Source organism: Oratosquilla oratoria, chromosome 19, assembly GCF_046742065.1.
Source record: "Oratosquilla oratoria isolate Oo_2021 chromosome 19, ASM4674206v1, whole genome shotgun sequence".
NCBI classification, from domain to species: domain Eukaryota; kingdom Metazoa; phylum Arthropoda; class Malacostraca; order Stomatopoda; family Squillidae; genus Oratosquilla; species Oratosquilla oratoria.
In genome coordinates this window covers 8,746,454-8,762,930 of record NC_134795.1, presented here as the reverse complement: position 1 = coordinate 8,762,930, position 16,477 = coordinate 8,746,454, and the positions used below count along the sequence as shown (strand labels likewise).

Sequence of the window (16,477 nt, the reverse complement as noted above, 5' to 3'; positions counted from 1 at the left end):
TGATCAGAAGTAGGCATAGCCCTTACTACTTATCTCACCATTCCCTAATCTTCTTACCTCTGAGTTACTATATCAAATCTGAGCATCCTGAACTTCAGCTAATAAGAGTTGTCAATTATTCCTGAGAGAATGTTCCAGGCACCCACACAAAGATCCCATCAAGGGTTCACCCTGGGCATGGCTTGATGTATTTGTGCCTCAACTGCAACACCCCAGCAACCTCCACAGTGGGCTTGGTGTTTTTGACATATTGCAAACACACCCCTATGGTAGATGTCAAATATGGCTGTCATTCCATTTCTATGATTCACCTTCTCATGCCCACCACCTACCACTAAGCCCAGCGAGGAAAGACCAAGATTTGGGTATATATATTAACCCAATAGTCCCAGGAGTCATGAAAGAGTACATGCAGCCACCATCTTGACACTGGTAGTAGTTGCTTGACCTTGGGCATGCCTGACCTATAGATTAAGTCAATCTGCCCAGCAATTTGCCTCTCCAAGCCACAAGGGGCCACCCATCCTGGCATGAATAAAGGACCAAAGAGGTATGTTGCATCTTAGATCGAGGTCAAAAGTCAAACTGAATATTAACCCTGACCCCAATCAATAACACATTTGTAGTAACCCAAGGAATGATCTATCTAGCTATATACCAAGGTCCTCTTCTCCCATATAAGGTCTTGGTGTGGTGGCGTTCACATTGTGAGACTACCCCCTAACCGCAGAAGAGGCTGGGTGCCAAACCATCACAAGAAACCCTGGTCACCCTGCTCCATCAACAGACTGAAAGACAACACACTACTGTTTGCCCAACCCCCTGACATCCATCCCTCTGAATCCTCTCTCCTTTGAGAAGACAGAGTCCACTTGGCCAGGCTGCTGTACGGCCACCATCCAGCCCTCCTAAATTACCCGAGGCAAATGGTTACACACATCACAGAAATCTACTCAAGATGTAACACGTCACCCCATACTATTCAACACATTATGGAAGACTGCATTTTACACAATTATGCATGACAATAACACACCATACACTCTACAAGGGATTTATGGGAAAATCACATTCCAACAATGGTGTTCCTCTGGAAGATGGGGTTGCTCAGCCAGACAGCCTGGGGAACGGTATCACCATTGTCATTCCCCTCATAAGGGAGTTACCCAGCCAAGGCATGCACCCACTCCCATCCATCGCCCATTTGTTTCCCCTCTCATCTTAACTCCTTGTGGATGAAGGGTCACCTCTGTCTCCTGCCCACTGCCCAGGTCAGAAGCCATGCAGCAAGACACAGCACATACACAGCAGAGTCAGCCATTTTATTTACATGGGAATCTCATCCCTTCATGATAATGATAATAATAATGATAATAATAAAAGAGAGAGGGAGAGAGATATGGATCAAAATATCCATGCACAACCTTTCTCCACTCACACTTATCGTGCCTTCTCCCTTTCCTGCTCAACAAACACTCCCCTTCTTGCTCAAAGTCCATTTCACTTTATCTATCCACCTCACTTTTGGTTGTCCCCTAAAGTTCACTTCATCCACCTCTGTTTTCCACACTTTTTTTCTAATCTTTCTTCACTCACTCTTTACATGTACCCAAACCATCCCAATCTCTCATCAGCCCTATATGCCAGCTCCCTTTCTACACCAGCTCTCCTCATTTCACACTCTATTCAACCTTGTAATCCCCTCCATACTTCTCTGACACTTCAACTCAAATATGTCTAAACTTTTTTCTGTCTCTTTTAAATTCCAAGTCACCACCCCATACAGTGTCATAAGCATATGGAATATCATCATCAAAACAGGAAATCAACATCATCAGCAAAAATTTCTCCAAAACAAGTTTCAAAATAGGATAATAACAAAACAAAATGTAAAAAATCGAACTAAATAGGTGCCACCCTTCCCTTTTCCAACAAAGAATAGGATAATAACAAAACAAAATGTAAAAAATCAAACTAAATAGGTGCCACCCTTCCCTTTTCCAACAAAGATATGGAAAAGGTAACATATGAATTAAAAAATTCCTATGTAGAAGACCCAGAGAAGATCTCAAATATATGTAAAAAAAATATATATATACATATCTATATCTATATTTCAGCCCACATGAAAGTCAGTCCATTACCCTGGTCTCTCTTGCAGGAGACCCACAGTTCCCAGGTAGGCAACAGCCTCTAGATGGGTCCATAAGTAACTCAAGGAAGAATTATAATTTTGCTGTCTAGGGACTGTCAGTGAGAAGCATTGTATAACAAGGTGCAGTGTGGTGGTGGTATCTACAGGAGTTTGAATCTGTGATCAGTTCTATCCTGTATTGGAATTGTTTTAATGCAAGTGTGCCAGTGTGGTTCTTGACTCACTCAGGAGAGATTTTTCTGATATCTGGGGTATTGGTTGAGTATTGAGTTTGGTGGTCTGTGTTGGAGAGCACATTTAGGGATTTGAGTGTACATGTGTTTTTGTGTGGATGTATTGCATGGTACAACTGAAAAATTGTACATGTTTAAGTAGCAAACTACTAGGGTGTTTTCATGTTTTACAGGTGCTGTTTATGTGATGTAATCAGTTGCATTGGTGGTGTATAGGATTCCAACATAAAACTATGTACCTATCATTTTCATGTGGTGTTCTATGAGGAAGATTTTAGTTTTGGGATTGTGTGACTTTATTTTGTATTGTTTATAAGTTTTTCATGTTCATCTTGCTAATAATTGGGAACCACGCTAGTTACGAACTTTGTTCTGTTGTCCAAAGTCCTTGTTGCTATAGACTTTAGTAGATTTATCTTTCAGCTGATTTTTTTCTTTCAGATCTTTGATATAGGAGCTGAAGGTCATAAGTATCAAATGTAAGGCCTAGAATTTTAGGGTTCTTTTCTGGTGGAAGAGTTTGGCCATTTAGTTGTTGTCGTTCTCTAGACTGTCTGGCTGAGTAGTCCCATCTCACTGAGGAACGCCATGGCTGGAACATAGCTTTCCCACAAATCCTTTGTTGAGTATATATTGTATTGTTGGCATGCATGATTGTGAACAATGCAGTCTTCCATGTGCTGTATAGTATGGGGTGAAATGTTGCATCCTGGACAGTTATCTGCAATACAGTCATCCAGCCTCTTCTGGTAGCTTAGAAGGGCTCGATGGTGGCCACACTGCAGTTTGGCAAGGTGGATTCTTGATATTTTGTGGGAGAAAGGATTCAGAGGGATGGATATCAGGGGGTCTTGCATGCAGCATGTACTGTCCAGTTTGTTGATGGAGCAGTGAATGATATGAATATGCCTCTGGAGGTTGGTGTCTGGTGGTTGTGAAGGAAGAGAAGAGAGTATTTGTGTGTGACATAGGTCTTTGGGTGTTGTTTTGATGTTTCTTGGTATGTGTGGGTCTTCTGCTATGTAGTATTTACCTAATTGTAGTATACAAGAAATGAGCAATGCTCTTTGGGTCCTGTCTCCTATTCTCTAATTTCTTATCATATTTAGCCTCCAACTTAATCTATATCCTTGATTTCTAACATATTTAAATTTGAACTTATGTCCCAGTGTAGCAGGTGTGTTATGTCTGTGGAGGCTGAGGCAAGTGCTTGTGTGCCTCTCATGTCATATGATCCTTGACTTTGAGGACTTTTGTTTCATGGTGTAAATGATCTGCAGGTATTGTATTTATGCAGCCTGTAATTGTCTTTAGGGCTTTGTTTTATATGGTCTGTAGGGTGTTGCAGTGTGTCTTAGTGAGATTAGGGCCCATGCAAGGATCATATAATTCATCACTGAGCGTATGAACATAGTTTCTTTTTGTCCCAATGTTGTTCATGCAAATGATTTAAGCATATCAAATCTAAGTGTGAATTTTCCCCAAATGTTTGTGATGTGTTGTTTGAATGACATTGATGTACAACATGTTACACCAAGAATCCTGGGTGCACGTGTGTCGGGTATGAGAGTGTTGTTGATACAGGCATGGTATATATTTGTGTTCTGCTGTCCAATTGGTGAAAAGTGTAGCAACAGATTTGGTAAGGGATATTTTGAGTCTATTTTTGGCAAACCAGGTGTAGAGTGTAGTTGTATGGTTGTAGTATTTCTTTAGCTTTGTCTACGTTATGGCATGTGCATGTAATTTTTATGTTGTCTGTGTAAGAGGAGATTTGTATTTCTGAGGTATGGGGTGTGGGTATATCGTGTATGTACAGATTAAAGAATGTGCTTGATAGAACTGAGTCCTGTTGTACTCTGTTCCTAAAGTTTCTAGTGTGCAGTGATTGGCCATTATATAGTACAAAGGAATTTCTACCCACCCGATAAATTGGCCAGCCATCTCTTGTTACCGTACTATTGTGTATGTCTGTGTTGTATACTCTGTTTGTGAGATTGCAATGGGGGATGGTATCAAAAGTTTTAGTAATGTCTAGTGTTATCAGAAGTGTTCTGTGTGGGGGCTTATTTGAATTTATGCCATCAAAAACTCTTTGAGTAATGTTTATCAGAATAGTGTTTGTAGAATGTAGTGGACTAAAACCATGTTGCGATTCAGCAAGGGGTGGGTATGTGGTGTGACGAGTTGTAGTATGAGGTGTTCAGTGACTTTGGAGGGGATGCAAAGAAGTGTGATCAGGAAGTGTGATGCTGGAACTATTGGGTCTTTGTTGGATGTGGGGGTTGTGATGATTTTTCCATGCTTCCAGATGCCAGGTATAGTGTTGTTTGAATAGCTGTAGTTTGCAATGTCTGTAAGTGCATGTATGCCACATGGTCCAAGGTGTTTTAGGTGGATGTTACTGGAAGTTACTCATGGCCACAGGCAAATGAGTACAGACGCTCCTCAACTTACATTTTAGTTACGTTCCGAACGGCCGAACATAAGTTGAAAATGAACGTAAGTTGTTACTGTACTATACATCCGTAAATTCTATTACCGTATCTTACAAAACACCCCTAAATCATTAATTATACACATAACATTGTAAAATAATAACATTAATTTCAAATAAATTAAATTCAAGCAACATAAATTGAGATGGTGGAGGAGGAGGCAAGGCACTTTCAGTCTGTCGTTTGTGCAATGTAAACAATGGACGCAGCGTCATGCGTAAGTATCGTTTGAACTACGGAGAGCGCGCTAAACTAAAAAATTCACTCAATTTTTTTTTTTTTTTACAATTTTTTTTACAGTCAGTTCAAACGTAAAATCGAAAAAACATAAAACGAATGAACGTAAGTAGAGGAGCGTCTGTACTTGAGGTTATGGATTATATGCTTTGTCTGGCTGTCTATTAAGGATGTGTAGTCAGGGTCTGTGGGGAAGTCTTTATTATGTTGAATGATGTGTTGGTCTTCAGGGTGAGATAGTATGTTTGTGCAAAATTATTTATGAATGTGTTAGCTTGCTGTCTGTTTGAGGTAAGTTGACTGATGTTGTGGTTATTGCTGTGTTACTGTTGGATAGTGTGATGCTGCTGAGTGTCTTGTAAAGTTTTTTGGCATTTGTTTCATGATTGTGTTGACAATGTTTGTCAATTTTGTGCTTTTTGTTCATGTATTTTGTTGTTGATCTCTGTGTTTAGTGCTTGTATTTGGTCTTATGTTCCGAGGGATAAGTGACATGGGGGTATTGTGTTGTGTTGACTGATGAGGCTTTGGGTTGTGTGATTTTCTGTTGCCCCTGGGGATGCATTCCTTGTCTGTATTTTGTATGGCTGTATTGAAAGTGTGCACAGCAGTGTCTTTGACTGTGATTGGTGTACTGTTCATTGTCTCAAGTTGTTGTTCTATCTCCTAAGTGAGCTTCCCAGTTTGCTCTTTTGTAATTGGCGTATGTGGCCAACTGGGGTGTATTGTGTTTTGGTAGTTTTGGTGGTGATGATGACTGGAAGGTGGTCAGATCCAAGGTTTCCAACCACTTTTGAAGAAGTTGCTGGGGTTAAACAGGGGGAACAGGTGATGTTATGAGAAGATGGGGTGTAGCAGTTTGATGGGTGATATGTGTGTGATTATGGGCGCTGTTCATGATGGTCTGATGGTCAATGAATCAAGTTGTGTCTACAGATCAAGCCCTCTGTCCGTGTCAGTGTTGTTGACAAATCAGGTGGATGACTTGGCGTTGAAATCACCACCCAGGGTAAGGTTGGGGATGGTGACAAGTTGGTTGAGTTTTGGCTTAAAGTGGTTTGGAACTGAGGGGGATAATTGGGGTCGGGGGTATACATGTTAACTTCTGCAATCTTGGATTTGTTACCTATTCAGATTATGATTGATTGGGTTTCAGTGGTGCTGTCTGAGGCAGGGAGGAGGGATTTGGTGGTGGTACTTGTGTCCACGAAGCAGATGGATTGGTGGATCAGGGAGACAAGTCCACCACTGTTACCATCATCCTGACTTGTCTGGTGGTGAAATTGTGAAACAATTTTTTTTTTTTTTTTTTTTGTGAATGTCATAGTTTTACTTCTTGTATGATGGCAATGTGTATGTTGTGTTGTTTGAGGACGTGTTCAAGTTCATCATTTTTTTGTGTTGATACCATCAATGTTATATTGAAAATGTGTGTTCTATATGTGTTACAGGTTGCTGTATGTGGGTGGGGTACAGGTAGGGAAGGATTAGGAGAGTCAGAAGAATGAAGAGGAGTGGTCAGGAAGGAGGGTTGGAATGTGGGTAAGGATGCACAAGGGGGAGGGGGGTGGAATGGTGGAAGTGAGGTTATGGATGGGCATGTAGAACAGGTTCAGGTGTTATGTATTGCTTTATGTCAGCAAGTGCTGTGGAAGTTAGGTGCGCCCAGTTTTTGCATGAATTGCACTGAACCGAGCCCCTCGTTTGCTAGTTCAAGGTGATGGGTTTGGAGCATGCTGGATTTGTGTAGTTTGTGATGGGCCCAGAGTTACTCAACATCTCTGGCTAGAAGTATGAGAGGATGAATGATTACTGAAGAATCACCCTTCAGTTCAGAAAAAAATGTGAAGGTGCATTGTTGGAAATAGGGTTGTAGTACTCGCCCAGGTAACCAAAGCTACCCCTAGGGATTGGTGCCAACATGAATTTCTTGTGGTTGGCCCACAACTCTTGAGGTTGGGGGTAGTGCCATAATATACTCATTGTCACACCTGGACCTGGCCATTTAAGTGGTTTTTTTTCTTTTCTTTTTTATGGTTGTCTGGGGTGAGCTGTTGATTTCTAGGGTTAAGGTTCCATTCTGTTATTTCTGAGCCACTGTTCCGTTTTGTTTAAGTGTCCTTCAGTATTTCTTGCTGCAATTTTGTATGTACCATGCTGGGTTATTATTGTCAAGTCATCTGCATATCACCCACATGCCAAGAATATAATAATGAAAATGAACAAGAAAATAAACTTACTAAAATCAATCATCAGCATGGACTTTGGACAACTTAAAACAAGTTCTTATTACTGCCTACAAACAATGAACCATACTCAACTATGCTTCCACTACATGGTTTCCAACAATTAGCAAAATAAACACTATGCAAACATAATAAAAGAAAGCATTACGAGTATTAAAAAGATGAACCAAAACCACTTTAACAGAACACCAAACAGAAACTAAAATTCTCCCTATAGAATATTAAAATGACAGGTACACAATTCAATAGTGGAGCTTTCAACCCTTCACCCATCTCAATCAGCTGAAGGAATAAAAAATATATATAATAATAAAAAATAAATAAATAAAAAATAACAATAATAATTATAATTTCATATATAAACACATTCATACCCAATCATTAAACAAACTCTTCAAGACAGAAACCAAACTTGATACTTCGCTAAAATCCCACAGACATCATCCCTACAGAAAACTTCCTCATTAAAGAAATATGAACTACATTAGCGTGCTTGTGTTCAGAACATCATCCAGCACTATGACAGTACCAACACAGAATAGTCCCGCCCACAGGATCAAACTGCCCTATATGCAACCACCACACAAATGATACTGAACACCCCATCCTACACTGTCCCTAACAACCTCCTAGATAACAACATAAAATTACTTCCAAGTGATCTATGGGCCTGCCATATAGTCGTTGCTGGTTACCAGGAAGCCATTGGTCTCCTGCAAGAGTGACCTGCAACACCAAATTGATTAAACATTATGTAATTTTCCCACTGTCACGGGCTCCATTCCATGGTCAAGCTGAGCCAAAACTTCAACCTTTTTCTTTAATATCATCAATCAAGTGCATATACCTAGGGGCTCTTTGCCTCACTCACATACCATCACCAGTCACTGTAATTTCTCTGAGCAAGTTCCGCTGCAGCCACCCACAACTCCATTCAACTCCGAACAGGTTCAGTCAACTTGCCCTAGCCATGAGTTCTGCAAGTGTCTCCCTTTATCTCCTTCATCATGGGTCATCTCCACAAAAGACAACCCTACGAGTGGGATCAACATCAGGGAAATGCGATACATGTCCACATAGCCAGATTTGATGTTCATGAACTGTGCTGATGACTAGCTTAAACTACATCTGATGGAGCAGTCTTTGGTTTAATCATTCTAGCAATACCCCATGATTCTCTGAAGTATCAAAGACAGTGAGACGGTTCAAGTCAACATTCAATGTCCATGTCTCACACTCGTACAACAGAAGCACACGTGACTTGAAGATACAGATAGTCCTGCATAAACACCAACACTATATACTCTGGCTGATTGTATCCATAACACCATGGGCAATGTCAATCCTTCAAAGGACTTCCTAACATGAACCACCATTGTTATGCACTACACTACCACGGTATGCAAAAATTTCCAAGGCCTCAATGCCCTCACTACACGCATGGACAGACTAATTTGTATTATCCATCAAGGCCAGGGAAAAAAATATTTTTTTTTTCCAGAGCCATTTTTCATTTTTTTTTTTTAAATTTCACCAGAGCCATTTTTGATACTTCCAGAGCCATGTTTTTGCAGGTTCGATTTCTTTCTAACTTTTGGAAGGCTAACTCATTACTCATGTGCATGAGGGTGGAAATGCATGACAACCCTTGCAATATACCGTTAGAGTACCATCACTGCCCCGATCCCCTTCAAGCTAATCTAGGTTCCATGAGCATATAGTAGATTCATGCTTTACTGGTTTTCATTTTCCTTGGACTTGCCCGTAGAGTTTGAATTAGGCTTTGCCGGTCCAGAAGCGCTTCCTGCCGTCAAAACACTCTCCCTCGATTCTGAAAAGACTGAATCTGAGGGCAAACCATCTTCACTCGCTTCACTAGAAATCGCTCCATGATGTACGATCATCAAAAGTTTGGCATGGACGTGACCTAGCTACCGTAAACCTAAGCTAGTTAACGAATCACTTCTTACTTTTGTATTTCTTATTCTCCCTCCAAAGATCCATATATATGAACTAAATATAAAATTATCAAATGTTCATATTTATACTTAGATTTATTTACTTTCAATTACTAACCAAACATTTGATTCTATTTTGTTTTCTCATAAATATGCGAACGAGGTTATAAATGGGATTTCCCAGTTTCCCTCCTAGACCTCGAGCGAGTTTGCATATATACAGTGTGCGTATGCATGTGGTGATGTGGTATTGGGTATGGTGCATTGTACATGTAGTCAGCGCGTTGCTTGGGCAGCTAGCTGCATGCAACCAATGAACTTCCCTGCATACAGGTACCATGCAATTCGCAACTAGCGACATTATGTAGCACGATAGTCGTGTAGAGTCTAGTCAACATGTACTAGTATACGATACGAAGCTAGGCTAGGTAAGCCATTGAACTCTAGCAGCTATACTGCGTACTCGTACGTACGTATATCAAGAAATTGAAGTTGACTGATGCATTGCGTTTATGATATCAATTGATAATGCAATGATTGATCACGGGTAAGTTGTGTTTGCTCTGATCCTTTCATCAATGGTGATGGGATTCAGGGATTGCCAAATGATGGATAATGCATGAAAAACGTTGAATCTTGCCGCGGGAGCGATTTTTTTTTGTGGGGGATCGCTCCCACTATTGGGTTTGCGAGAGCGACATTGGAACTTTCCCGACCAAAATCGCTCGTCACTCCCGTGTATTTTTTGCTGATCAAGGCCCCAAACACCTGGTCTTGGTCCACTAGACCTGGAGTCCAAGTAGCTTTGCTTCCCTATACATTGAATTAAAAGGCTGCAACCACGACTTCTAACTCTATAAAAAGGTCAACATAATTTACGAAGACAAGGCTAGTGACCTTAGCATTGCCAACTTATGTTCTGCATTGACAATGATCAACACCTTTGCCGCACTCCTGAAATAACAAGAAAGAAGCTGAACATGCCCCATCCATACTTTACAGAACTTCCTGTCCCAATGCATAAGCCAGACATCAAGCAGGAATCCCATGTACCTGCAGAAGATCCCAGAGTACCCCATGATGCACAGAGTCAAATGCCTACTTGAAATCAACAGAAGCTGCAAGAAACCCGTTGATACTCATTTCAGCACTACGCAAAAACACGAGGTGTTTGGATCCAATCAGCTGTTGACTTAATGGTCAAAGCCACACTGCACAGGCTTGTGAAACATCAACAGTTGTGAATGAACTCATGTCAGCAACAAATGGGTGAACACCCTCCCTGGCACTCACAGCAGTGTATTCCCATGGTAGTCCTGCCAGTCTCCTTTTTCCTTCCAGATAGGGATGACCAAACCCTTTTTCCAGTCAGGAATGACACCACACTGCTTGACAGCAGACAGCACTGAATGCAACCCTTGGATCACAGCCTCACATCCAACTTTCAGCAATTTCAGTGATGTTGCAGATGCCAGCTGACTTCCCATCCTTCTTTCATTGCCTCATCAACCTCCATCATAGAGGGTGGAAATTTATCTACCGGTGGATCAGCAACTGCTACCTGAACACCTGCAAGGGGACGCAATCCACTCAGGGGGGGTAACCCATGAGTAACTGGTCCAAGTACTCAGGAAAGGAGCTACACCCCTCCATGCCTGACACTTGCTGTTGCTCATTAGCTGTTCAGACCGCCCTCCACTTGGTTACAGATTTGGAGTGGAGTTTCTTTAGGGCTCTTTCAAGATTACAATAATCCTTTTTCCAGAAAAAGGTCTACAAAACAAAGCTTTAAGAATAATAACCAAATGAGCTAAAATGGATACAATATTTCCACAAACAAACCAAAATCTTTCCTATACAGCAGTATGAAAATGATAGACATAAAGTTCTATGTTACAGCCCACCCATCCTTACCCCTCCCCCATTATACAAACACTAGCATCACACTCAGAAACAAAAATAAACCTTAAGACCAACCCTAGGCCTGCTTTCCTTTTGACTCGGGCAGTGGGGAGCATACAGGAATGACCCTTTAACGAGGAGTTAATATGAGAGGGAAACATGGCTGGTAGATAGGAGTGGGTTCATACCTTCACTAGTTACCTCCATAATAAGGGGTAAGAAGCCCTTGGCAGAAAGACAGAGAAAAGACCAACCTTTGAACCCCATATTCCAACTGACCCCCAAGCACCAACCAATCCAAGAAATCCCTCCCACAACAAACAAGAACCACAATGATATGACTGCATTTAGGTCATCACCTAGCACTGGATTTATATCAACAGAGAGTAAAACTGGTAAGACTCAAAATTGGCCCCAGATGCATTCACCATTAAGAAGATAGAAAACTTCATTCTATACGGCCCCATTCTCATTCAACCCAAACAATGACACAATATTTCCTCAATGTATGACGGCAGGCCAATCCCATGGCCACTGCTAATTACTTGGGAGTTGTGGATCTCATGCAAGAGACCAGTTGATAAGATGATTGATGGACTCTATAGTTTCTTTCCCTATACCAGTACCTGTCATTACTCCAGATATAGCAAGTATTATAGAATCATAGAGCACACACAGTTCACATGAGTGCATGCATAAAGCACAAGGCATCCTCAAACTTGATGTTATAAAGATAGCCAATGGTGGTAATTTATGCATGGCAAGCAACAAATGATACAAACTAGCAAATTTAGGACTGCACTCCAAACTTTTGTTTCAGTGAACCTATTGTACTATCTCTCATCTTATAACATTTGTGTATCTCCTTAACATAATATTTTATAAATTCATCTGCATGTCTGATTAAACTGTTATTGTCATTTCTTGTTTCACTGAATATCATTTTCAATTGGTGTCTTTGCTTTTCTTCATATCTACTTGGAAGTATTTGCATTGTATAAGATTATTCTTTTATGATCATACGTATGTAAACTACATTTCTTTTTTAATACAGTAACCCTAGGACACAGAAACAGAACATAAACTGTTCAGTTATAAACATAATAATATCACTATCAAAATAATTTCCACATTATGATGGTATATAAATTCTACGGTTTGTAAAAAAATTGTACATACACACACACTCATATATATATATATATATATATATATGCCATTTACTTTTACATATCCCAAAACTCTACATAACTTGAATTAATCAAAATATCAAAAAGCAATTATCTACACATTAACATGACACTTCTTAATGGCAGGACAATGTTAAGTAATAAATGTGTCAGTGTGGTGCATTTCCATATGAAAAAAACAATTGCCAAAAGATTCCCTAAAGCAAATTTGCAAAGTGACATTTCAAGCAGAAGTACATTTACTATGTTGTCATTTAAGATTCATTCCAGTTTTTAAGTTAGTAAGATGTAAAATTATGTATATCATTTTATTCACATTGGAAACATTCTAGTTACACCAATACCAATAAATATAATCTTCCAGTCTTTAATTTTGTACATAATTAAAATATTTGGGATGATTGGAGTAAATAATTCAATACTCATTACATGAAAATGAACAGGTTAATGTTAAACCTGTGTCCTTATCTGTATACAACTGTTACTCAAACGTAATAACACCCCAAATAAAATATAAATTAGAGGAACAACTGAAGTTACCTTCCTAATAATTAATGACGTGGTTCAGAAAGACGAATGTTGTCATTGCAAGCTCTGTTCAAGAAGGTCCTTGAGAAAACTGAGCAAAGTCGCTATGAAACCTCTGAGTCCTTTGCTTAACTGCTATAACCTAATGTAATCACATTCACCAGCAAATAATTACAAAATCCACCGTGTCCTGTTGACATCAGGCTCTCAATGAAATGTACGTGTGCCCGTGTCCCAAGCAACTGACGTCCTCCCAGTTACTCCCAGCAAGGGTCACCTACATCAGCAATAATGTACGGCCCGTCAATGTGTCGTTGCTAATCTATCTCACCATTGCTGTATAGCAACGGGTCTATTCTATGCAATATTTGAAGGCAAGGAACAAGTGATGCCACTTTATACCACTGCAGACGACAAGTAACGTTTCTCAGCACCAATGTAAACACATGCCATATACTTACTCTGTACATGTAGAAGGCCTACAGAAAATTGCCTAAGTTCGGGGATTTCTTTTAATATTTCATCTGTGACTAAGTGTATCCCCCTGTGTTGTGGTCGAAGCTTGATTTTTCTCTGAAACCACGCAGAGCCTATTTGTATTCCTCTACTGGAAGAAGCCATGTTTGCTCTGACTACTGACAGATCCGATACGAGTAGGAGGCACGACAATATTTGAACCCATCTGCTTCCCATATAAACCCTTGTTTTGTCATTTTTAACAAATAAAATGCAAGATTAAATATAATGAATATTTCTTCATTCGTTTTTGTTATCGAAAAACAATCACAAGTTTTTTATCTCATGAATTAATGAAATCTGGTTCAGTTTCACGGATAGTCTCCGACAGATGACTCTGTTATCGAAGTATAACAAGATCGCAGTGCCATCCGCAATATTTACTTCCACAACATAAACAAACCTTCGTCGGAGACCATTGGTAAGACTTACAGGGGAAGTGAGTCCCTGATAAGTATTGCATTTTGACTTACAGCCTAAGTAATGAGTGGATGGCCTCCTATGCCATAAGGAGAAATTGTAACATATAATATACTTCCCATGTGTCACAGTGTTTCTTGTCGGTGGAATTGTCATGTACTAGTTCATAGCAAATAGAATCGTGCACCCACCCTCAGACAGTCACGCCCACTTACGGTTCGGTTCTAGTTCTAGTTCTAGTTCTCTAGTTATAGATGTGGGGGAATAAGAAGTATCTTCCCATAGGACTCTCACCTCTTAATTATATTTATTTAAAAAGCCTCAGGTAATCCGGAATGCTTATCATCAGTTACTATAAATTTCAAAATATAGACGTGACAACCCATTTACTATTTAGTATTTAGATAATTTACTGTTGGAGTTTTGTTGCCATCCTCTTTCAGGAATATTTGCACCATTCTTAGATGTGCTCTGTTAATCTATTTTTGTTTCCTTAGTCACACTGTATTAAATTGTTTCACATATCATATTCATGGAAATTTTTCAGTTCTAAACTTCTAGATTATAGCATCTCTCAAATAGTAATGATTTTAGTCATTTTTTATCAAGTTTTCAAGTAAATCTACAAGAAATTATTGCCACTATAATATAAACACTATTTGACATTTGACTATATGGCAGGTTATGTCAGAGAAAACATGGACACTGTAATATCGGTGAAATAAAAAAATATTCACATCTTTTTATTTTTAATGAATAAACCAAGTAAATGTAATCACAACTGAGTACAGGAACTTGGTACGGAGTCCAATATTATATTGCAATATTCAAACGTACCAAGGAATTTGAGCCTAGAAACGCAACACACATAATTCATTATGGTCACCAGTATATGGAGGAGTGTTAAATGAAAAATATATTGATTAATTTTCCACTCTTCAATTCAAGATATTTATGTTATTCAATAATTTCAATGATAAACATTTGAGAAACTCACTATATGGAGAAATAGTAAATTTTCGGAAGTGCACATCTATGTAATATAGCATTAGAAAATTAATAAATTATAATTAGTAAATTTTGTTGAGGCATTGTGACAGGTTGGTGAAGGTGGGTGAGGAAGACATAACTCAGAGTCCAAGTTTATTTCTGACTAGTTTTGCACAAATAGGCTTATTCAGAAATGAAGCCTATTTGTGCGAAACTAGTCAGAAATAAACTTGGACTCTGATTTATGTCTTCCTCACCCACCTTCATCAATTAGTAAATTATAATACATCCATGTAATATGCATTTTTCTAGGGTAGAAATTAATGACAGAAAAAGTTGCTAAAAGCAATACACGTACAGAGCCACTGGGGCTGCTTCAGACACCATCTTTGTTTTGATAGGTGGTGGTCAAAGAAATTAAAATATGATAAATTTGGTGTAACCTAACCTAACTCACCTAACTTAATCTAACCTAACCTACATTTGGTAATGCAATACCTATAATTTTATAGGTCATCAGGATCATTGTCATAGTTTTCAGAGATGTTGATGGCCAGTTTTGGCATCTGATCAGGCTGCAGAGTGTACAGGAGTTGGATAACTAAGAAATGCATGAATTTTAGCTCTGTAACACTGTTTTAAAAATATGTATGCGAGGTATTGACAGAAGTACTGAGGGAGAATTCCAGATCCTATAGTCACAGCTTTGGAAGTGTATTTGCTTTTAGTGGGAGTGGACAGGCAACATGGCTCTTGATCCTAGGATCACAGCTTTGTTTGGTAGTGTATCTGTTTTCAGTAACTTTTTTGTTATTGATTTCTGCCAAGAAAAATATATATTACATTGATGTATTATAATTTACAAAATTTATATTTAATTTCCTAATGCTATATCACATAAGTGTGCACATCTGAAAAAATACTGGAGAAACTTTATGATAGCTTGTGGTAGCTAAGAAATAAGGCACTTGACATGAGAAAAGATAGCAAAGATGAATAAATTGATAAAATAAGTAAATTAAGTTAAGTTAATCAAATTAATTAATTGGGCCATATGCCATAATGACCCATCAAGCATTCTCGATGTAGAAATTTAATCTAGTTCCCATACATACACTAACAGACAATAACTATCCTTCTGAACTTATGTCCCTATTGGCTGGTGGGGGACGGAGGCCACACCCTAACATTTCCCTCTATAACTATTGTGATAGTGTATTGAGAATACAGTCACCTACATGGATGGGATTCTTGTTTTAGAATCATATATATGGTATATACATACTATAATATTCATGTAAGATACACATATAATAACATATGACCACCTTACATCTATACTACTCTACAATATTTGATATTATAAATATCTCAGTGAGGAGGAGGAGTAAGAAAAAGAGGAACTGACCTGCATGGATGGGATTCTCATCTTAAAATGGCTACCTCTTCCTCTACTAGCTCCAAGCTCTACCTGATTGCCATCTCATTACTCACCTTTGACAAGACCTTTGTTCATGTAACCACTTTTATGTCATCACCCTTCCTAATCAAGTTACATCGGGCATTTCTAATTATCTACATTTCCCGTGTCGTGGGATTATCTC

At 39.1% G+C, this 16,477-nt stretch overlaps 1 protein-coding gene across 1 annotated transcript in view; it reads right to left on the bottom strand.

Moving 5' to 3' along the window:
- The window catches only part of LOC143035714 (UPF0047 protein YjbQ), a 66,270-nt gene extending 52,475 nt beyond the window's left edge, over window positions 1-13,795 (bottom strand). Inside the window, exon 1 of the mRNA XM_076202598.1 lies at window positions 13,409-13,795. Within this exon, the coding sequence (XP_076058713.1) occupies window positions 13,409-13,640 (232 nt within the window). The 5' untranslated portion in view covers window positions 13,641-13,795. The remainder of the gene's footprint in view (window positions 1-13,408) is intronic.
- Between the last annotated feature and the right edge of the window lie 2,682 nt (window positions 13,796-16,477).